General features: G+C 45.2%; 1 protein-coding gene across 1 annotated transcript; it reads right to left on the bottom strand.

The window, feature by feature from the left end:
• Positions 1–18,987, bottom strand: LOC124613514. Its single transcript, XM_047142224.1, has 2 exons — positions 18,240–18,987; positions 1–798 (listed from the first exon to the last, which is right to left on the bottom strand). The coding sequence occupies exons 1-2, from the start codon at positions 18,985–18,987 to the stop codon at positions 437–439; spliced, it is 1,110 nt and encodes a 369-aa protein (XP_046998180.1). The 3' UTR covers positions 1–436.
• Between the last annotated feature and the right edge of the window lie 4,129 nt (positions 18,988–23,116).

Below are 23,116 nucleotides of genomic sequence, written 5' to 3'. Positions count from 1 at the left end.
CAGTTCATATTTTTTAAGAAAAAGAGTACAAATTAAACATTTATGAGTCCACACAAAAAAGTTTTTTGCACGTTGTGTTAGATCCCTCACTCTTTGTCACTAACAGACTGACTAATTATTATCAGCGTTAGGTTTGGTCAACTAATGAGAATCTTTGGAATTCCGGAATGTAGAACTGAAACTTAGCAGGTCCCCTTCAGCCAGATCCAGATTGCTCAACAGGTAGAGCTCTACAAGCGAGAAGCTGACCTGTGGGTTTTACGTTCCACCTTAAACAAATGCTAAGCTTCAAGTTAGAAATCCTCTTCAGTAATACCTGAGTTTACTATAGAAAATGTATTCATCCTCAGAACATTGTGACAATACGTGATAAAGGTTTTAACATAATATTATTTACGCAAGAATCACGAACCCCGTTGCGCTAGGTAAGGAACTGTTACATTTCTTCTTGTTGGAATGCATTTGTGCTTTTGGAGGCTGCGAATTTAGTGGCCGCATTGTAGGAGGAACTAAGGAGCTCTATCAGGAGCGCCAGTGGCGGACAGAGGAAGACCAGCAGGTGGTCGTTGGCCACACCCGGCGAGAGGCCGAGGCGGCGGCAGAGGTCCTTGGAGCAGTCCTGGCAGTTCCTGGCTAGCGGGTGGTACTTCTTGCCGTTGTGCCTCATGGTGCTGCAGATGGCCTGCAGCTCGAACTCCGAGATCTGTATGGTGCCCAGATAGAACTTGCGCTCCATCATCTTACCCTTCCGCAGCGCCTGCTTGCTGACTGGACGCGCCATGTAGTTAATGCGTTCGCCTGTAAAGCATTAGGGACAGCTGAAGCAATGGAATACACATGCGAAACTATTCGCTGAGCGCGAATTCTTTGACATTAGCTGTTTTACGTATACATGTGCTAACTATTTGCGACGCATTACACCGCTCGCGATTAGCGGAAAATCGGTATTCGAGTCCCGGTCTGGCACAAATTTTCGTGTGTCAAAGCTGGTGTGAAAGATTTCGCCATCAGCGAATATTTGCATAATATTTACTACAGGTGTGGATCGTCAGCAATGCCTTTTCCTACAGATACACATGTCTGAACAGACATTTTAAATTAAATAAGAAATACACGTGAAACTTTCTGGCAGATTAAAACTGTGTGCCGGATCGAGACTCGAACTGCTGGCCCTTGCCTTTCGCGGGCAAGTGCTCTAACAACTGAGCTACCCAGGCACGACTCAGAACCCGTCCTCACAGCTTTAATTCTGTCAGTACCTCGTCTCCTACCTTCCAAACTTCACAGAAGCTCTTCTGCGAACCTTGCAGAACTAGCCTTCCTGGAAGGTAGGAGACGAGGTACTGGCGGAAGTAAAGCTGTGAGGACGGGTCGTGAGTCGTGATTGGGTTGCTTGGTTCAAATGGCTCTGAGCACTATGGGACTCAACTGCTGAGGTCATTAGTCCCCTAGAACTTAGAACTAGTTAAACCTAACTAACCTAAGGACATCACAAACATCCATGCCCGAGGCAGGATTCGAACCTGCGAACCTAGCGGTCTTGCGGTTCCAGACTGCAGCGCCTTTAACCGCACGGCCACTTCGGCCGGCTGATTGGGTTGCTCAGTTGGTAGAGCACTTGCCCGCGAAAGCCTAAGTCCCGGGTTCGAATCTCGGTCCGGCACACAGTTTTCATCTGCCAGGAAGTTTCATATCAGCGTACACTCTGCTGCAGAGTGAAAATCTCATTCTGGAAGAAATAAACATAATCGAGTAAAACCTCAAAAAGTGAAAATAGGGTTAGAAGACTAATATGATGAATCTATTGTAAAGCTGAGGACGCAGAACATGGCAGCACTAAAATCTTGAAACGTAATTCGAGACAGAGCAATTAAGTTCGGTCAGACACACATCTGAAGTGTACGAAGTGCGTGTGGTTGTTTGACATATGACAATAACGTAAGTGTGGACTGGTTTATCTGGAGCACTAAAACAATGTAGTGAGCTTCGTTGGAAGTGAATGTCATTGTTGTTGCAAAGTTACTCGCAGCTATCTAATAGCCGGTGGAAGGAGGGGGCGGTGGGATGGGAGGGAAAACTGCAACCTTCGATGCTCCTGATAGGAGTCCAGTCAGTGAACCGGAATTCCACCGACAGACAATCAGAGATGGTGTAGAGCGAAACACGGAAAAGAATAAATGCATGATGAACATGGTATATAATATGCATAGCTTAAGAGCTACGAATACTTGTCCAGTAGAACAGATGTGTTTCGTTGTAGCGAAGATGAAAAACTGCTCACAGCTGTTAAGGTATGCACTTTAGAGCCAATTTTACTAGACCTTTTTTCTTGGGTTAGCCCATGCTACCACCTCTCAAAATAAGGAACGCAAAGAACTTTCAGCAAAATAGATGTATCTGGCAGTAAAGAAGACGAAAAATTGCTCATAGCTCTTAAAATATGCATTTTAGAGTCCTTTTCTACTAGACATCTTTTCTTGTTTTGGGCCATACTACCACTAGTGAAAGTTTTTCGATGGTGTTCTAGTTCATGCTGTGTATCGCAATAACGCTGTTTCTTTCATGTTGGGAAATCTTGCTATAATCTCTATGCGCTGAATTTGAAGCGATCCTTTCGCTCTTGCCTAGGAGCTACGGTAGCGTCGCGCGAAATCTCATTTGTAGGCGATCAATATTGTGAAATTATTTACATTAGACAAAAGCATCGTCGGAACATTGAGTCTTCTCTCTTTGTAATCTGCTACATACTAGCCACAATATTTTGTTCAACAAATTACACTTCGATGTCATTCGGCCAACTTGGATATCCGTCAAGATATCTTCTGATCTCCCACAAGCTGTTGTTTACTGTGATTGTTTTTCGTGGAAAATGTTCTTTCATCTGACCCGTCTGAGGGTACCTTACAGCACGACACGTATATGTGTAGTAACTGAACCGAAAGATCCTTTGCGCCTAACAGGTGTCACGCTAGCGCTGTGTAGAAGCTGTTCTCTAGTTTGGAGACTATGACGCAGTCTCACAGATGATACTTCGACGCATGCCAGTTATCCCTACAGGAAGACACGCAAAAAACGGGGACGAGAGTGAGATTTCTAGTCGATCTAACTATCTCGTCAGTCTTGTTGAAAACGCAAAAGTATGTAACCATATTGGAAATGAATTGGATTCAAACCGTTGTATAAAGATCGTGTCTTCCTTGAGGGTAGAAGTCACGGCTTTAACAGTGATGTAAAACGGACGTGGAAGTGTATGGTTTCAGTATTCCTCAAGAGTCACTATGAACAACAGAATAACATAATTATTTTTCTCGTGATCGAAATAAAGCTAATGCTACACATTACTAGACAAGTTTACATGTCCAGTGGTCATAAAGTTCGAATCAAGCATTATTGTTCAGAAATTAGGAAGTGTGATTGTTCTCTAGACTCAAATATAGGCAATACTGACCATCACCTGAAGGATCGTATGTTCAAGTAAGTCAATAGTTACCATGAAAAATTCGCTGTTCGAATGAATCACTTTTGCCCAGTAATTAGAACATAACACCACCTCATCTCTTGTCTCCTATATGAATGATAGATATTTGTTATGTTACAAGGAATCGTATCGATTGCCTCAAAGCCGAGTTCTAGTGCATTAGCACGTGTTCGCAATTGGCCACGGAGGAGAATAATTGAGTTATTTCTCTGGTAAATAACCTTAATAAACGAGACCAAAAGGTATAATAAATGCGTTACATCGACAAACCAAATTCTTTAAGTCTTTTTAAACTGCTTCTTTACTTGTCACTGCTTCTTTATCTTTACATGATTTTTTACTAATTTGTGCTGAAATGTAGAGTAATCGCAGATTTTGTATTGCACAATTTTATTTCCCTTCCTTCCTTCAATGTAGAAGATAATTATTGATTGTGTACAATGTATATATACTTTTGCACAAGGAACGTAATTGGCCGGCCAGAGTGGCCGAGCGGTTCTAGGCGCTTCAGTCTGAAACCGCGCGACCGCTACGGTCGCAGGTTCGAATCCTGCCTAGGGCATGGATGTATGTGATGTCCTTAGGTTAGTTAGGTTTAAGTAGTTCTACGTTCTAGGGGACTGATGACCTCAGAAGTTAAGTCCCACAGTGCTCAGAGCCATTTGAACCATTTTTTGAACGTAAACTGACATGCAGCGGCGACATCTAGCAGGCTTACATGAAGGCGGTTTACATGCCAATTTAATTGAAAATAAGATTGTGTCTGTGGATCATTTTGTGTTTGTGAAGGCACCATGCGTTGGATTTAAGATGGGATTGACGGAATGGAAAGAAAGGGTCACTGACGGGAGAATAGTCTGGTGGCTTAGGCGTTGGCTTCCCAGGAGCGAGGGCACCAGGTCCAGCCAGGGATAGTGGCTGTTGTTTTTACTACCTACCCTTGCTCATCGGCTGAAATGGGGTTGGGGTGGCGACATTGGAAGCAGGAGTACAAAGCGTTTTCATGTTTTTCGAAGCGCCGTTGCAGATAGTCATCTGAAACTTTTAGGAGGAAAACATAGTTTCCAGAAAGTAATGGTCTAGCCTCGTGAGCTGCTCATGGAATTTCAGAGGCCCTCTGATGCAAGGCTAGTTGCTGGTCTTGAAATGGTACGATTGGCATATAAGTCAGTGTCGTCATGGAGATGCCATTGAAGTGGACGTTTCTTAGTACTAGCAAGTCTTTTTGTAGTGTACTTCTGACAGGATTTTGTGTGACAGAAAAACGTCGCTACTGCACCGCTGTATTTTGCATTTTTATTATTGGTAGGCAGGCAGTGTTCGGCGGGAAAAAAATAGGGGTACGTTACTATCCACCAGAATTGAGAGAATTCTTGGGGAGACATGGAGGAGGACCGCGTCTAATCTTCTTATAGGGGTGAGGACGTGTGCACATATTGTGCATGTCAGCCGTATACCTGGGAGGGGGAGGTTAGCGCATTTTAGCATACAAGCATGGAGCAGCAGTAGCGACGCGCTCTCGTCTTTTTTGTTTGTCTTAATCCACTTTTTAAGTAAAGAAGTAGAGCTGTCAGCATCAGGCCTGTGAAAGCAGGGTGGCCAGGGTCGAACCCGAGGCCTGGCCACGATGTCTCCTCTTCCCGTCCTCGAACCATTGCCTATCAGTTTTTTTTATTTTTTATTTTATCATCTTTCTTTGTGGAGCAGAAGGTCCGGTTATGAAAATATCTTTACTCTTACAATGGTGTCCTTCTAGGGATATGGACGGTAGCCAACCAACAAAGAAATTAAAGCATAAATAGAACGTAAAGGCCGTCCTTTTGGTGGAACCAACATTGGACACGACACCCACTGCTACCATCGTTCAATATGCCCACTGAACCCTCTAACCCATCATTCGGGCCAGGTATGTCTTCACTAAGAAGGGGTTCATACGATTCTGTCACTTGTTCTGGTTCGTTCTGTAAAATTAACGTGCACATAAGGTTAACTTCTCACACCTGGCACACCAGAACTGTGAGGAGGGTCCAAGAAGACACTACCCAGATAATTAGCAAAAGTATTGGTGGAAACGCCGGTGGCGTCGTAGAAGATTGAATCGTTTCTACAGGAATGTCCAAAAAGTGAGAAAGTGTTCGTCGTCGCCATGGTAAAGACACAATGCAGTCAGGCGCATGATCCATATCACTGCATTCATCTTAGTATGTGAATAAAGCGTCATATCTGGCATAAGAAGGGATGTTGAAGTCACTGCTGTAGGGGTCGTTCGCTGACACACCTTCATGGTGTATCCACATTCCAGATGGTGTTCATCTGTAACAGGTAGAGAGCACTGAAGACATGATGGAGAATCAACCATTCGTACGGAATGGAGTCTCTGGCGATCCACATGTTTGTGGTTGACCACTAAATACCAGGCCGTTCTTGCATCGGAATCTAGAAGAGCGAAATGCACTGGACGTCAGACCACCGGTAAGTAACCGAGGATATACTGCTCTCAATCGAATTTCAGGGACAGCCTCGCATCATTTTGCAGTAAGCATCATGGTCCCTCTGCAGTCACTCACTCGGCAGGGCAGCGTTGACATAGCTGAAGTCCACAAAAAATCCGTTAGGTCAGTTACTGGTGGCGAAATATGCGTCACTGCAGTGGGCAGTTCGTGAGAAGTGCGTGCCAGTTCTTCAATTTGAGTTCCTGTGAAGCTGCGCTGGTGGTGGATCCACATCTTCACCATCGTGGCGACATATGAGGCAGCTGCCTCAACCCACACATTTACCATTACGAGACTGCCCTTTGTGGTAGGGAGAATAAGCGTGCCGTTTCGCACTTTGATGGTCTTTTCTGCACTGGCAAAGTAACCAAAGACTGCTTGTAAACTGCTATCACCTTTGGCATCCGGAGGATCATGGCCAAATGGTGTATCCTGGATGCCAGCCAGATAGGTGTTGACATAAGACACCTCTGTACCTTGTTCATAGATTGGAGCAAGTTGCTGTGGATATATGTAAGTGCGCCTTCTAGGAGACGAGTAGAGGCAAATTTTGCCGTCCGTCGACCTTCACGCGTAAACATAGCCCCCAGACATTTGATAGTATTCCAGAGTGGATTTGGGGCCAAGTTCCATTCTGGGACACCGCTGCCAATGACAGCCGCTTCAGACTTCAAGTTCACGCGGCTTCCGGCTATAGCACTATATTGGGCAGTCCAGTCCAGTGACCTTTGGACTTCGGCTAGCGAAAGCACTGAAAACATCAGATCGTCCGCGTACACTCGGCAGACAAAGGTATAGGCTCTCAAAGTAAGTCCCTGCAGCCGTCATCGTAGTCCATGTAGCAGTGGCTCCATGGCAATGGTATACATAACCACTGACAGGGGCAACCTTGCCTCACAAAGCGGGCGATAGTGATCTTGCTTGCTATATATCCATTGAGTGCAACCTGTGAAGTCGCATCATCCAAAAGGCTCATGATGGTGATTATGAAGGACTGAGGCAAGGCCAGTTGTCAGTTAAGGCATACCATATCAAAAGCATGGTCAAAGTCCACTGACACTAAGGGCTCGTGCGCGCGACGTGCCGCTGCCAGTGCAGTGACATGGTGGTAATCACTGAGCACCGCCTGTACGTTTCTGGTACCGTCAAGACAGGTGTGATCGGTAGAAAGAGCTCGGTGCAGGACACTACAAATTCGGACAGCCACAATCCTCGTAAATATATTGAAATCGCTGTTGAGCAGCGTAGAGACTGGTTAATGTCAATTCCCTGTCCGGCAGATGGCTTGGGGACCGATGTATGCTGTCGACAAAGGCAGGTGGCATCTGCACTGCAGGATCCATCACTTCTTGGTACATTGTAGCCCATCGGGGCATCGTAACGTCACGGAACGTACGACAGAACTGTATCGGGAGACCATCTGAATCAGGTGATATGTTGTTCGTCCCTTTGCTGAGGGCATCGGCGACGTCCGCTGCTGTTTGGGGTCCGTGATGGCCACCGACGCGTAGACATCGAGGGTCCGAGACAGCAGACAGAGGACCATCCGTCCTCTTAGCATCCTGGTTTTCTACGCCGTTGAACCGCCGGTAATGATCCAAGAAGGCGTTGGCAATACCCTTCTGGGCCATCAGGTGCTCAACATGTAGCCTTTTCAGGTCTCCAACATCTGCGACGTTCGTGGATAATGTGATACATGGCCGACTCTTCATCCCCGATCCGGTCTTGGCTACTCGCGCACACAATCACGCCCTCGAGACGATGGCGTGTAAGCGTTGTAATATTTGCTTGCAGTCTGTGGACCTCAGCCCGACACCCTTGCGACGGTGGCTGGGCTCCCGCAGTAGCATAAAATGATATTTTATGGTTTGCCGTTGCCAAAACATAGCCTCTCGACCGTAATTCATCATCACACGCCGCAGTGCAGGTTTTGCGCAATCGAGCCGCTACTGGATAATGGAAGCAAACGTCGGATGCCACCTCTCACAGTTCCTCCAGGTCTCCACTATCCTCTGGCTACACTCTGGATCCTCGAGGAGTGCTAAGTTCATCTTCCATGCTCTCCTGCTACGTCACGCCCTCTATCGTGGGAGGGAGATGATGCACAGGTAGACATCATGATTTGTAAAGGCTGCCAGCCATACGTCAGCATCAAGTGTTTCTCCCTGGGAGAGACAGACCCGGTCAAGGGGACTTTCTGAATCCCCAGTAACATATGTGTATCGCTGTCTGTTGCCATAGATACTCCGCCATGCGTCGACAAGGCGAAGGTCTTGCACCAGGCGTTGCAGTTCACTGCATGTGTTAAAGTGGAATCCCGTGGTGGCAGGATACAATTGATGTCGCACCCTACGATGATTGATCGTAGCGTCCTTCCAATAAGGACACGATCTCCTCCTCAAAATCTCGAAGTGTCTCTCGTTTGTACCAGAGGGGGGCTTACAAATTCACAATCCTGACGCCCTGATATGCAATAGCAAGTCCTCATGCTGACGATAGGTAGGTCATATCGTCGACCGCGACGCTTCCGTTCATAAGAACGGCTTTACCACTGCCATTATCCTTATAAATGTCGTATCCATAAACAGATAGCAACTGGTCGATGCGCACTTCCTGGAGGAGTGCGACGTCGAGGTCTGCTGCAAGCAAGAAGTCACGAAACATCTGCACCTTGACCTCAGATCTGATGGCATTGAGACTGATGGTGCCAATTCGGTAGGCCTGGCGTTGGAAGGCGGTTTGTAGGCACCTGTTGGGAGAGATGGAGATGGAAGACCGGAAGAAGGCCCCACAGTCAACAGTGGGTCCCCTCCTATGTCAAGTGGCACTTAACTGTCGCGACGTGAAGCAACTATTGCAGCAGACATCACGACCTCGACATCGTCGGCCCACACGGACAGGCTTGTTTGTGTTGCAGTCATCCCTCGGAATTAACGAGGCGGGCAAAGGTTGCAGTACGTCCGTGACAGGATCAGATGCTGAATCCATCTGCTGCCCTTCATCTAGAAGCATGGCCCAGTCTCATTCGAATCCGCTGCTGATCGAATCCTATTAGGGGAACCAACAACCCCATTTTCCTGTTGGGGACGAGATCTTCCTCTTCTGTTGACTTCGTTCTGCATCAGACGGAGCCAGTCAACGTTTCTACCGTCGATTAGGAGCCCGTTGTTTGCGGACGTGAGTGCCGGAATCAAACAATGACTGGGGGTCGTTGCCATCACGGACAAAAGCATCGGTTCTCACCACCAAATCTGCCAACCTCTTCTGCAGAGTCATTCCCTCCTCGCATTGCGAAGCTGATGCTGAGGCTTGCTCTGACAGTTCAGAAAGACCTTCTGTAGTAACCTGGCGCTGCATTGGAGGCTGCTCGGTGTCGACTGAAGGCGACGCTTCTGTCGACGGTCGATGATCAAACGGAACAGTTTGGAGCGCCTACAAGTATGGCGATGGGAGTATGGTTAGATCGGGCGACGTCTTCTTCTTCCCCGTCGGCAGTTGCGTGATGCGACGTTGGATACAACTTGATCTGAGATGTCTTACTTGCCCGTATCCCGAACAGGTCTTTGGCTGGCCGTCGTAAATTACGATGGCACAGCATCCGCCGATGTTCGAAGGGTACGTGGCAAAGTGTGCCCATTTTTCCGCCGTGTGGCTTATCACATTACCGGAGGGTCTCAACGTTGCCATCACCATCTCTGCTGGCACCCCAAAAGACAGTTCGAACACGTGGACCGTCCTCTGGCCGAGACCTGCATGTTCCACTTTCACAGGGCCAATGTGTCCATCCGAATGCCTGAACTGAAGGTCGCTTGTCCTTTTTACAATCTTTTCACAAGCTGCGTCGTCCACCAGTTTCTCGTAAATCCCGCCGCTCACGATAGAAAGGTGAATCCCTGTTATATCGTGGTAATCGATGCAAACATCATCTCGTAAAAATTGTTCAATTTCTAATGCTTTCGGTCGAGCGTACTCGTTCGTAAAACTGAAGTGTCGGCTTTCGTTGTGATTACGCCACGGTCGAAGGAAGTAAGCTGCACGGAGCCGGTTGCAAACAACACTGTGCGCGCTAATGCGGAAGGGACTTAAACAGGACGTTCGAGCCTTGACTTGCCGAATATCGTATATCTTGCGAAGAGACCGTGAGAATAAAATCAGAGAGATTAGAGCCCACACAGAGGCATACCGACAATCTTTCTTTCCACGAAGAATACGAGACTGGACTAGAAGGGAGAACCGATAGAGGTACTCAAGGTACCCTCCGCCACACACTGTCAGGTGGCTTTCGGAGTATGGATGTAGATGTAGATGTAGAAAGCAGACTGTTTTCAATTGAGTGCTATTCACAAGACAGCTGCATTCTCCGAGGCGGTCGTGTATAATTACGGTGAGGATAAGGAGCAGCAAAGGCTTCAAGGGCATTATTGGACAGCACTTGCAGAATTCTGCGCGAGTACCTGTCCCAGATCCAGCCTTGTTGGGTTGAATGTGTGAGCTTTCCAATTAGTCACCAGATTTAGAGTCACTGTTTTTCGTCAGGGATTAACAAGTTTTGCGACAACCTTTCTGACTGACGTTAGTGTCAGGAGCTACATTATTACCACTAACTACAGTTTCTAGAATTTGTGTTTGTAAACCATTGAGCCGTGCGTGGCTCGTGTTCGCGCCATATCTCATTTGACATCCTGTTTCTACTGTATGTTATGTTAATTTCAATTAGTGGTGTCACTGAGTTGCCGCTTTGCCTGCCCATGAGCGGCAGCAGCGGCGCTTATAGATATAAGCCCTGGCGTATTATCTTTGCTGACTGCTATTGCTTCCCGGTTGTCGTATGTTCGGAGTTAGTTCGGATCTGCTAGTGAATTGGGAGGCGCTAGCATTGCAGTTCGGACCTGACAGTGTTTGACTTAGGACGCGGCAGAAGTTCAGTCGGGGCGCAGCTGCAGTGACTCGCCCGACGGCTGCCGATGCGTACCTCTTGGTTGGTCGTCGGTCGGTCGTCGTATCGGACGACGTGTATGTCAGCCGGCGATCGCTTATGGATAGCCTGCGTGTGCCGACTCGTGATTCGTCCTTGTGATTGCACAGTCGCTGCCGTTAGTATTGTCTGGTCCTTCGTGCAAGTGTTCGTGAAACAGTGTGTAGCTTGTGATGTCGACTGCTCAGTTATTTTAATGCTGTCTCCGTGCTGATGTGTGGAGTCGGTCGGCTGGCGTGGGGTAGAGAGGAAATCTCCACGGGACGTAGTTTAGCTGGGCTCGTTGGTGGTCTCTACGCAGTGTCGGAGTGTGTGGGGCTGTTCCCATCGCTACGAGGTCCGTGGCTCACCGACCCTGGATACGAAAGTTGGGTTTGGATTTAATTTACCAGCAAGTCAAGACTGTTCACATTGTGTCGTTTGGTTCTAGTTGTTAACTGTTGGGACATTCCCGCGAGCAACAACGTGTGTGTTCGAGTTGACGAAGGCTTAGCCACCATCTGGTGGAGTCTAAATGTGTTTGGTTATTTGCAATTGAAATGCACCAGCGGAATTTTCTGCCTTGTGGCCGTTAACGTTCCGGTTACCTGCCCTGGTCATTGACGTAAATGTAGGCAGTGTCCTTTCCTCAACGTGTTGTCGCTCTCCAGCATGGTGTGTAGTTCGACAGCTTAATGTATGCTTGGTTGTGGGCTTCCATACCTTTTTCGTTTTGCATTGAACTCCCGGTTGTGTGCTGGTCGAGTGGAATGCAAGTTACCTTATCGGTGGGTCCGTTGACTGTCTGTTGGTTGGGTTGTCGTCGGATCGAGAATGGTTGGACTGACTGCCTGTCTCACCTAAGTGATCGTTAGTATTTCAAGTGTTGGCCGACCCCCAAAACTTCTGAGCGCTGTTAGATGCACTGCCTTTTCTTATTTTCTGTTGTGTGTATTAGTATGGCTCATAGCCGATGGTTTCCAATTAAAGTTGAATTGTTTTTAGTGGTGTTTTAAGTCATGGGCTTTCAGCTGCTTTAAATTAAAGTTCCTTGCTTGTCAAGTGTTAGATTGTTTGCGGCCTTCAGCTTAAGATAAGGTTTTGTTGTTTAAATTTATTTTACCTTGAGTTTTAAGTTATGCGGCCTTCAACCGTTTTTAAATTAAGGTTATTGCTTTTCATGTATTAGATTCTGGGCCTTCAGCCAAATTGTAGAACGTACTTAACGTGAGGCCTTCTGCCCTCTAAATATTCTCTTTGGCGTCTGAATTTTGAGTTAATGATTTTTAGCCGTTTAAAAAAAATTAAAGTGGTTGTTCCCTTAAAGCATATGATATTGTGGCGTATTCAGCCGATAAGTAAGTTCAAGAATTTGTACTGTAATGTTTGATCAAATAAATAAAGATATATGTGTACGGGTGTAACTGACAGCCGCTCATATTGGCCACTTTCCACAATTCCAACTACCTGTCCTGTCCTACGGGTTTAGCAGGGCGTCTCAACTATTCTACATTTTCTCATGGTTTATACTTATGACTGATGTTTTTAGTGAATAAATTAACGTGTTTAAACGTAATATTGCTTCTGTTAGACACCTTCTCTGCAATTTAATTATTCTGTGTTTAAATCCCTGCTTTGAAATATATAGGTTCAAATGACTCTGAGCACTATGGGACTTAACATCTATGGTCATCAGTCCCCTAAAACTTAGAACTACTTAAACCTAACTAACCTAAGGACATCACACAACATCCAGTCATCACGAGGCAGAGAAAATCCATACCCCGCCGGGAATCGAACCCGGGAACCCGGGCTGAAATATTTAGCTAGAGCCACTAAAATCCGCGTAATCCGCTTAAGCTGTGCTCATTAAATTCATATCGTAGATCTTGAAGGCGTGGCCTACCCACAATTAGTTTTCTGGGCTAGGGGGACTTCCCAAGTGTGGGGTTTTGCATTATGACTGCGTGACAACTCACCTTTAGACCATCGGATGAAGGAGTGAATCAGGGCACATTCAATTCCCTCTTGCTTGAGGGGCGTTTCAACTTTGACTTGTCAATTGGTCAGGGAGAGGCCATCGATAGTCAGAGCCGCCACGCTGGAGCTGCGATGATCTGTAGTGCAGATGTTGTCACTATACACAAAGCCGACGAGGGAAGACAACAACAAGTTAACAACTGAGACGGAGTCAGCTGGAGAAGACGGAGCTGCAAGTTTGCGTAACCAGCAGGTGGGGGCAGTCTGACGGGGTCTGGGCCTGACCTAGCTCTAGACAGGCATTCCTTTCCCAGGAGAGCAGACGATGCCCTGTGTTTGGCTCTAGGGAAGGTCGTGCTGACAAGATGCAAGCAGATACCAGCTGTCTTGTCTGACGGCTGTGCACAAGAAGAGCGTTGTGCCAGTTGTGATCGGCGGAAAACTTCTGTTGTGCAGACGCCTGTGTGCCAGCTTAATCTGTGCTAGTTATTACCTTGCCATAACAGTAGGGCACCTGCAAGACCTACCGGTGTTATCTGGTATAAATTTTAGTATGCGAAGATTTTGTGTGCATTAAACCTTATGGGTGTACCTTGTTTTATTGTGTATTTTGCTCAAAGGATTTACCTCAGGACTTCTAACTGCTGGCCTTCTTGAATTACTGGTCTGATTTGTTTTGTGGCCAGCTTTGTGTAGCCTCCTTCCGCTTGCTTTAATTATATGTTTACCATTATCACTTGTTAATTAGTTGCACTCGTATTAGTTTTGGGACTTAGATGTGTCGGCTATAGTTGGTTTATTTTTGGACGTTGTGTCCTGAACTAAGGCGCTGCTATTTTAATATTCTTGTCATCTCTTACAGCAAGTACAGCTATTAGGCCTCTGGTTGCCTATTTCTTTCTGGCTTCCTGTTTATGTAAAGCTAAATTTATTTTGAAGGGCAGGAATTTAACCGTTGGCATGTTGTATTAGGTATAAAGTTAATGAATATTTATTGACTGAGCGCTGGTCGTTTCCCTTATGTTTCAATTTTACTTATACACCCTGGTTTATCGAATTACTACCGACCTACCCGGATTCGCTCGGGAAGCACTACGTGTCTGTGGCTAGACGTCTTGTTGTGTAGCCGGCCGCGGTGGACATGCGGTTCTAGGCGCTCAGTCCGGAACCGCGCGACTGCTACGGTAGCAGGTTCGAATCCTGCCTCGGGCATGGATGTGTGTGATGTCCTTCGGTTAGTTAGGCTTAAGTAGTTCTAAGTTCCAGGGGACTGATGACCACAGATGTTAAGTCCCATGGTGCTCAGAGCCATTTGAACCATTTTTCTTTGTCCGGTGTAACGGTAACTTTGTTTACAGGGCGCTTCGTAGAGTTGTAGCTGAAAATCGTAGAAGAACGGTATGTAACAGCATATCATCACTTCCTTATAAAATAAACGATTTAAGCAGCACACGCCGCTTGCTAGCGTAAGGCAGCGCCTAAAAGCGTGAGAGACTACCCAACTGCAGCCCGTACGAGCCAAGCATCAAAATTCCTACAGTTGGTCTTCACATACAGATGGTAAAACGAGGCAGGGGACTGTAATCCGTGTACTTTAGCCAACTTGCAAACAATATTAATAATTTCATACATAAATCTTCTGCTTAAATGAATCAGTGTATCTATTAGTGCAAACTTTACCAAAAACCCTGCCATAGATCCTAGAATTATCCTACATATATAGGTAGAAAAAGTAGATGGGTGCCGGCCGCGGTGGTCTCGCGGTTCTAGGCGCTCCGTCCGGAGCCGTGCGACTGCTACGGTCGCAGGTTCGAATCCTGCCTCGGGCATGGATGTGTGTGATGTCCTTAGGTTAGTTAGGTTTAGCTAGTTCTAAGTTCTAGGGGACTGATGACCACAGATGTTAAGTCCCATAGTGCTCAGAGCCATTTGAACCATTTTAGTAGATGGGTAACTCCAATTTATAACTTGTATAGAAAGAGAACCAATATGTGTAAGACAAGTGTGTGCAGGTAAAGACGCACTTTGCTTCATTACCACGCACTGCCATTCACTCATGGTTTTGGTGGTAGATAGCCTTTTGTAACCTGCTTTTACTAAGGGAGATTGGTCAGAGTGCGTGTTTATTGTGTTTATGAACAGCGTCTAAAGTAACATTATTAAGAATTAAAATAATTATTAATAATTAAAAACAGATATTCATAGAATTATGTAGTTAAATATTTTAAAAAAGTTACACCTCAAATCTTTAACAATTTTTTAAAATTGTTTTAGAATTTTACAACTTATTCTAAAATTTTCTCTCAGAGGTCTCTAAAACACTCAAAAAATTTTAGATTTACTTTCTTCAAGATGTATACGGCTAAATTCTCACGAAATTTCTTCAGTTTCCGAAATCTAATATATCCAAATGTTATAGAATCTAAGAAGATGAAAGACCACAAGAATTTGCCGAAAACCTTTTAACTTATAAGCAAACTATATCAGGTTATCGTAAAAAAGTTATACCAATAAAGAATGGTTATGTGAGCGAATTATTCTAGTTACGCAAAACGAATTTTTTCATGACATCAACAAGACCGTCCAAGAGATAATTCTGGGAGCAGAGAAAATTTACATGTCGATCGATACTGTGACTAATGAAATTTTCGTACTGAATTTTTAAATTCGTTGAATGTTCCAGGAATGCTGTTACACTGCCTCAGATTGAAGGCTGATTCCCCAGAAATTTAATTGCGAAATATGAATTCACCAAAAATGTATAATAGTACAAGACGCTGAATCAAACAACTGCATAATAACATAATCGAAGCCAGTATAATGTCTGGGAAAAAAGGAGCTGACAGTATTTATATCACTAATACCTTTCATATCAACTGGATTTCCCTTCTGTTTAAGGCGATTCCAAATTCCAGTAAAGTTGGCTTACGATATGACCACATCAAAGCACAGGACCAAACTTTCCGATATTGTCGTGTCCATTTAAGCGATGACAAGTTGGATGACCTCAAACCTTATTCATTTGTATTCCGAACAATAAAACTACAAATACAGGTGAACATTAATAAATAAATTGCAGGGACGGATTCCTGACTGGAAATGGAGATCCTATGAACACGTGTTCGGAAATGCATCGTTGCCACTGTAGATGGAGCTGAAGAACCATAGTTCCTCTTACCAAGTGCCGTGTGTTCCTCGTGTGTTGCAGGCTGTGTGATTGACGCAGCGTACTTAAGCAGTAGAATGCTCCGGTATTCATGTCGGGAAAAAGCCGAGATGACGTTCGTGTACGGCCAAGAAGATGACGGAGAGGCAACACGGCCATACGAAAACATGAGCCCTCACAGATACCAACCACTTCAAACAACATTTCAGTCCCTTTTTGGGCCGTTTGTGTGACCATGGGTCGTTTCAGACAGATGAGCGTGCAGGGAGACGGCGGACTGTGCGTACATCAGATTTGGAGGACCGGTTTCTACAGGATACAGAGACGAAAACTGGCACAGGCTCCAGGCAAGTGGCCCACCAACATAGTGTAAGCCACAGATCCTGTATGAAAATCGCTACTATCCCTATCACCTGCAGGCCATGCGGGGCTTCGAACACTTGTTGTGGCATGGACGCCATGCAGTTCCGTACTGTGTTCCGGGACGATTATTTCGTCGTTCCACGCACATCGTCCATTTCGGGACACCTGTGCATAAGACCTTTCTTCCTCAATTTCCAGTCAGAAATTCGTCCCTGCAGTTTGTCGGTTTCAATAACATTCAACCTGTATAGCGTATAAGCAAGTGTTGATAATAATAATAATTGCGTGTGAATGAATGTTTTTCAATTGAATGTTACTCTGGTGAATCTCTTTAGGCACTTATCCAACCAGAAAAACGCGACCTACCATTTAAAATGGAAACTGAAACACGTTTCGTTTCTGGTGAATATGCTAGGTTAAAAAAGATAATCTGATCTGACACATTATAAATGGTTTTGAAAGCCTGCGACTGTGAAAACAATAGGTTTCTTTATAAATAACTAATCTGCTAACAGACACGGTTTTCTTTATTTTATTTCTCACACGACGCGTTTTGGGAAATGATTCCCATTTTCAAGTGCGTTTTTGTGTTTGTTATGCCATTACTATGTGAAGTTGTCGATGTGTGAGAGCCTGCGTCATTTCGTTGACTTTAAGTTTCCTTATGGTCCATTTGTGCTGAGTCACACACACACACACACACACACACACACACACACACACACAACTTGTTGTACATTTTTAAACATCGAAAATATTTTATATGTTTTCGATGTTTAAAAGTGTACAACAAGTTGTGTGTGATGTTTAGTGTGTGTGAAACTCAGCAACAAATGGACCACAAGGAAACTTAAAGTGAAAGAAATGAAGCAGGCTCTCACACATCGACAACATCACATAGAAATGGCATAAGCTGGCCGCTGTGGCGGAGCGGTTCTAGGCGCTTCAGTTCGGAACCGCGCTGCTGCTACGGTTGCAGGTTCGAATCCTGCCTCCGGCATGGATGTGTGTGATGTCCTGAGGTTAGTTAGGTTTAAGTAGTTCTAAGTCTAGGGGCTGATGACATCAGATGTTAAGTCCCATAGTACTTAGGACAATTTTTGAAATGGCATGATAAACACAAAAAACGTACTTGAAAATGGGAATCAGTTCCCGAAACGCGTCATGCGAGAAATAAGATAAAGTAAATCTTGACTGGTAGCAGATGAGTTATTTATAAAGAAAGCTATTAAAAAAGATAAATTAAAAAAAAAACATGAAACCTGAATCTCGTTTGTATTCTGGCAGTATCAATATCACTGAGAGGTGGATGCTCTACAGTGAATAACCTAGGGTCAAAGTGGGATTCGATCCCATTACCTTTCGGTTTTCAGGCACGCGCTTTACTGATGGTCTACCAGGCTTGATTAGGAGCCTCCATGTTGCCTGGAGTTGTGGCAAACGTACCGCTAGGTGACAAAGCCATCGTTTCCACAACATTGGGGGACTTTAATTCCCTGCAGTTCAGCCAGTTACCAAGAAATAATTATGAATTAAATTCACGAATATTTCTCGCGAATCAGACTATTAGTCAAACTGGTCAAAACCCCTACAGTGCTCGTCGAGATTAGTCCAAACCTGCCGAAAGTGAACAGGGAGCTTCAGTTTATGTATACAGAGATGTTACTAATAAAAGTTTTTTTGTAAAGTATTTATGACGACAAAACCCCGAGCTACTTTCCACTCCCAACGGTTCCTGCGCCACACAGTAAAGAAAAAAATCAAGAACGTGCTGACGGATTATGTATTGTGTAGAGTGCAAAGTACCTTTCCGCGGATGCCAGGCCCCTGCGCTGGCCAGCTTGAAGCTGAGGGAGTTGGCGAAGTCGCAGAGCCAGATGCGGTCGCGGTCTTCCTCGTCGAAGAAGCTCACGGTGAGGCACCAGTGCTTGAGCAGCTGGGAGCTGACGCAGTGCAGGATCATGGGCAGGCTGATAGACGCGGCCGCGCCCGCCACGCCCATGCCGCACAGTGCGTGCGTGTACAGCTGCACCTTGGCCCAGCGGCGGCGGAACGCGCGTTGCGGGTCGCCCGCGGCTGCCTGCGGCGCCACGGTGAGGGCATCAGGACACAGCTCTTCAGTGGCGACCGAGGCACATGGACAAGGGTCTATGGCAGCATCCGAGGCACTTGGACAAGGCTCTAAGGCTGCATCCGGGGCACCTGGACACGGCTCTCTGGTGGCATCCGAGGTATCTGGACGCAGCCCTGCGGCAGCTTCCGAGGCATGTGGACAAGGCTGTGTGGTGGCATCCGACACACTTGGACACAGCTCTACAGCGGCATCTGGGGCACATGGACAAGGCTCTACGGCCGCATCCGGGGCACGTGGACAAGCCTCTACGGCCGCATCCGGGGCACCTGGACACGGCTCTCTGGTGGCATCCGAGGTATCCGGATGCAGCCCTGTGGCAGCTTCCGAGGCATGTGGACAAGGCTGTATGGTGGCATCTGAGGCACCTGCACACAGCAAAGAACACAAGGAGAGGAATGGAGGCTTGTCATGCTGCAGCATAGGCTCATACCCAGTTGAGCAGGCAGCTTCAGGGTTCTAGAAAACAGAATCTGTGGCAGCATGAAGGTCATTAGAGCTGTCCAAACAGTGGTTCGCTTCAGCTCTACATGCTAGTCTATCCTGGGCAAGTGTATTTATCCCTACTTAGCTGCTGCAACCTATATCCGTTAGTCTTTGCAGATGACGCAAGAGCTATTGTGGAATACGTTGTAACGTATCATTTCCTGACCACCCATGTGTGCTACGTTTTATACTCACCTCGGTCAGTTCCTAGCTGGAGGGGGAAGGGGGTTTCTGTTCGGCCTGAAGATGATGGGCAGGATTTTGCCTAATACTTCTAAATGTGTGGTGGTCAGAGCCGTCTAGGCGAATTTGAAGGACGAGTAATTTGGCCATGATGGCTGGTGTTTCTAACGCACTGCAGAATGAGTTCTTTTTGGACCTCTCTGGAAGATGCACCTTACAGAAGCGCCAATGAGAATGCATACATTCGCTACTATTTCTAATCAGCTGTAAATGTTAAATTATGTCGTGAATTTATGTGGAGCTCACGAGGAGATAGCTGGCAGCCTCTGTGAAGCTGAGATGAGAAACAGTATGCTCCCCTGGGGTGAGGTTTGTGTTTTACTGTGGTTATCATTTCGGAGGTGTGGAGTTAGTGATCCTTCATGATAAACGTGGTTACTTCTTCAGTCAAGAAAGCACGTTCCGGTGCCTGGGAGTGGAATTCTATGTAGGTATTTCCCTGTTTTTCCCGGAAGGGATATTCGGTGAAAAGAACGACCTCAGAGCAGAGCATTGAGCCATTAGTTAACTGAAGATAGAGTCGGACAAAAATGACAGAGTTGTCTAGCGTTTTTCCTACTGTCTTTGAACTGCATTCCTGCTTTGTCGTTGTGGTGATTATCTGCGAGAGTTTCTAGTTGCCACTTTGAAGCAATGTGTAGAAGTGTTGGGAGTGAACATATCTCAGTCCAACGGTCGGATCTCGGAATGTTACTTGAAAGTAGTCACGCAGTTACGGGCGTTTGACTATTGACAATGGAGTAATGAGAAGCTGAACCCTGTCTGGTGGATCACAGTGGCGCCTTATTTTGATTTGATAATGTAACACAGAAGAGAATTAATCCTGGTCTGCCAGTAAATTATTCCAGTCAAATCCGTGGACCGTTACGTCGCATTATTTGTCTCGCCCCCGCACATCGTTGAGAGTATGTGGATTCTGGACGTGGTCGCGAGTATACAATTTTTACCACCACACTTCCATTCTTTACTCCTCGATTCCCAAGATACTTTCTATCAACCGGTCCCTCTTTTAGTTAAGCTGCGCCATAAATTTCTTTTATCACCAATTAAATTGAGTTCGTCCTTGTTAGTTATCCGATCTATCCACCTAATGTTCAGCAGTCTCGTCTATCACCGCATTTCAGAGTGGCTGTTCTCTTCTTGTCTTATGGTTTATCGTCCACGTTTCACTTACCCTACGAGGTGTGAAGTTACGAGTGGCGAGTCCGTTAAATGGGGTGGGTACAGTATACGCAGAATATTTAGTTGAGTGGTGTACGGTTGGGAAGTTGCCGTGACGTGGCTGCGCCAGGTAAGTCCGACTTTGCTCCGGGCCGGGTTAACCCTGCTGTTGCAGTGAGCTGCGACCAGATGTGGAGGCCGCTCGGCAGAGTACCGTGGTTGAGCGATATGGAAATCTCTGAGTGGTAAGGAGAGGTGCCACCGTTTGTCTGATGAAGGAAGGCAAGATGGCCCAGGAATGGACGAGAAGAACGCGACAAGTGCCATGACCAAGTATCCCGGAAACTTCACTCCCTGGAAGAGGCTTCAAAATAAGCGAACACGTGTCTTGGCTTAAGAGGAGATACACGACCGTTCCTAAGAAAATAACGGTCAACATTTCTGAGGTGCTCTGTGTGTCTTTTAGCACGTGATAAGTTTAACTGAAGCAGTGGCACAGGGGCTAGCGTCGCAGTTTCGCAGGTTTGCATCCCGTATTCGAAACCCGATTACTGTCTTTACTTTTGTTTTTGTTTTTCATTTATCTACCAATGTCAGCGGAAGATTACTACACGAATGTTTTCCAATATCTGTTGAAATTACTTTGTCTTTACTCGTCTACTAAATGTCTGTCTGGTGACTGAAAATAAGTAAAAGAATGAGAAAATTATTTGACATTGTTTATGATGAAATTCCTGTAGCGTATCTTGATTTATAAGCAAATTGCAAACACGATTTTCCGGAAAAATATCCGTTATGCATGGTTCGCCGTGAAATTATTGCCAATGCATGAAATATTCAGCAGTTTTAACGACATTTCTTTCGCAGGTGACATTCTTACAAAGAAATGTCACTGTGGCCAATATGCCTTCGCGCGATGTCCATGGTGTTCGGAATTTCCATGCTTCGAATGTTTGTACGATCGGTATCATCCAATGCAATAAATCTTCCTACAGAGTAAAGACAAGAGCAAAATATAAGAATTTATATAAGAACTGAGATATAAACGAAATATAACAGAGCATTAGACTTTGAAAAGGTTGTAAACCCTTAAAGTACCATACAAACATGTATTATATAAAAAATGTCTGACAATTACTTGTGAAATTCAGTTGCAATTTACGGTTAATAAACCTTGTATCCCTTAATTTGATAAGAAACATTTTTGTGATAATCGTCCACGAAGATTTTTAGATAAATTAAATTAAATTTAAAAAATCGGGTTTAGAACACGGGACGCAAAAGTGTGAAACGGCGACGCTAGTCGCTAGTCACGGCACCACTGCTTCGGCCCAACGTACTGGCTGCCAAAAGGCATAGAATTACGGCGAAAACTTTGACAGTCGTTTTCTCAGAAACTATGAAGTATCTACAGATAAGCCAAGACAAATCTTCGCTTATTTTGGCTCCTCTCCCATTGAGCGATGTTACTGGGAAATCGGGTTACGGCACTTGCGGAGTTTTCTTCGTATGTAAAAACTGAAACCCGATATATTTACTGAAAACACTAAACCTGTTTACAGACATACTATGAAAAATCCAAGGACTCCCCTGAACACACAACTGTGAGACGAGCTCACTAAGACTATCCCCATGTGTATAAAACTATTATTAACAAAGTTATTAATATTGATGCGGGAAATTGTTTATAAAAACAGGATCTCATGTTGCAGGCACTCAATATGGGAATGTGACACATCGTCAGGTAGAGCTTGATGTTAGCTAGGATATGATAGTGTTTCTGTTAATGTGGAACAAATAAACAAATAGTTATCAATCATATACTAAATGAATAAACATACCAAAACAAAGATTTCCCCACATTTACACAAATGATTACTTCAGCAAGATACTGTTGTTCCATTAGCCTATCGATCAATATAGTTTTTTGGGACTTAGGTAACTTAATATATGTAAAATTGTCATTTGACTAATGTTGAAGTTCAGTGCCAAGGTCAATACAATTGCTGTGCTGATATCTTTCCTGCAATTCCGTTTTTGTGCGGCATATAACTGAATAAATCAAACTAAAATTTCTTTGTTTAACTCTCAATAATGTGATCCTACGCTGCTAATGAAACAAGAGTATTTGGCATATGGATTTGTTTTTGGAGGGGGCCCTCTAGAGAAATACACATTTTTATATTTTTTTCTATTTCCCAGACATGTTTCTTTAAGACAGTATTTATAAATTTAAATAACAGAAAGACTTTTGTATATATACCTTGTTACCAAATGCTGTGGCTTTCCTCGTTTTTTATTGCACTTATTTTGTTTCACAGTTTCTCATCTGCACCCATACAGATCTTAATGTACAAAAGTTACTTACTTCAAAGTTTTACGATTCGGAAAGTTATGGTGAGTAAACACCCACGCACCCCCCCCCCCCCCCGCACCCCCCCCCCCCCGCCACCCCCCCCCCCCCCCCCCCACACACACGCTTCCAAAAAGGATTAGTTGATGTCAGGCCTAACCATAACATTCCTAGTCGTAAAATTTCGAAGTAAAACAGAAAATTCACCCACTACTTTTAGTGTATCATTTTGTAAAATATTCCCCTAAGCATTGCTTCTTTTGGTTAAACTACTTTTCATTGTTTCACTTTTGTTTTCATTCCGTTCAA

Source organism: Schistocerca americana, chromosome 4, assembly GCF_021461395.2.
Source record: "Schistocerca americana isolate TAMUIC-IGC-003095 chromosome 4, iqSchAmer2.1, whole genome shotgun sequence".
Taxonomy (NCBI): Eukaryota; Metazoa; Arthropoda; class Insecta; order Orthoptera; family Acrididae; genus Schistocerca; species Schistocerca americana.
The sequence above is the reverse complement of the archived record's forward strand: the minus strand, read 5'-3'. Positions and strand labels throughout refer to the sequence as shown.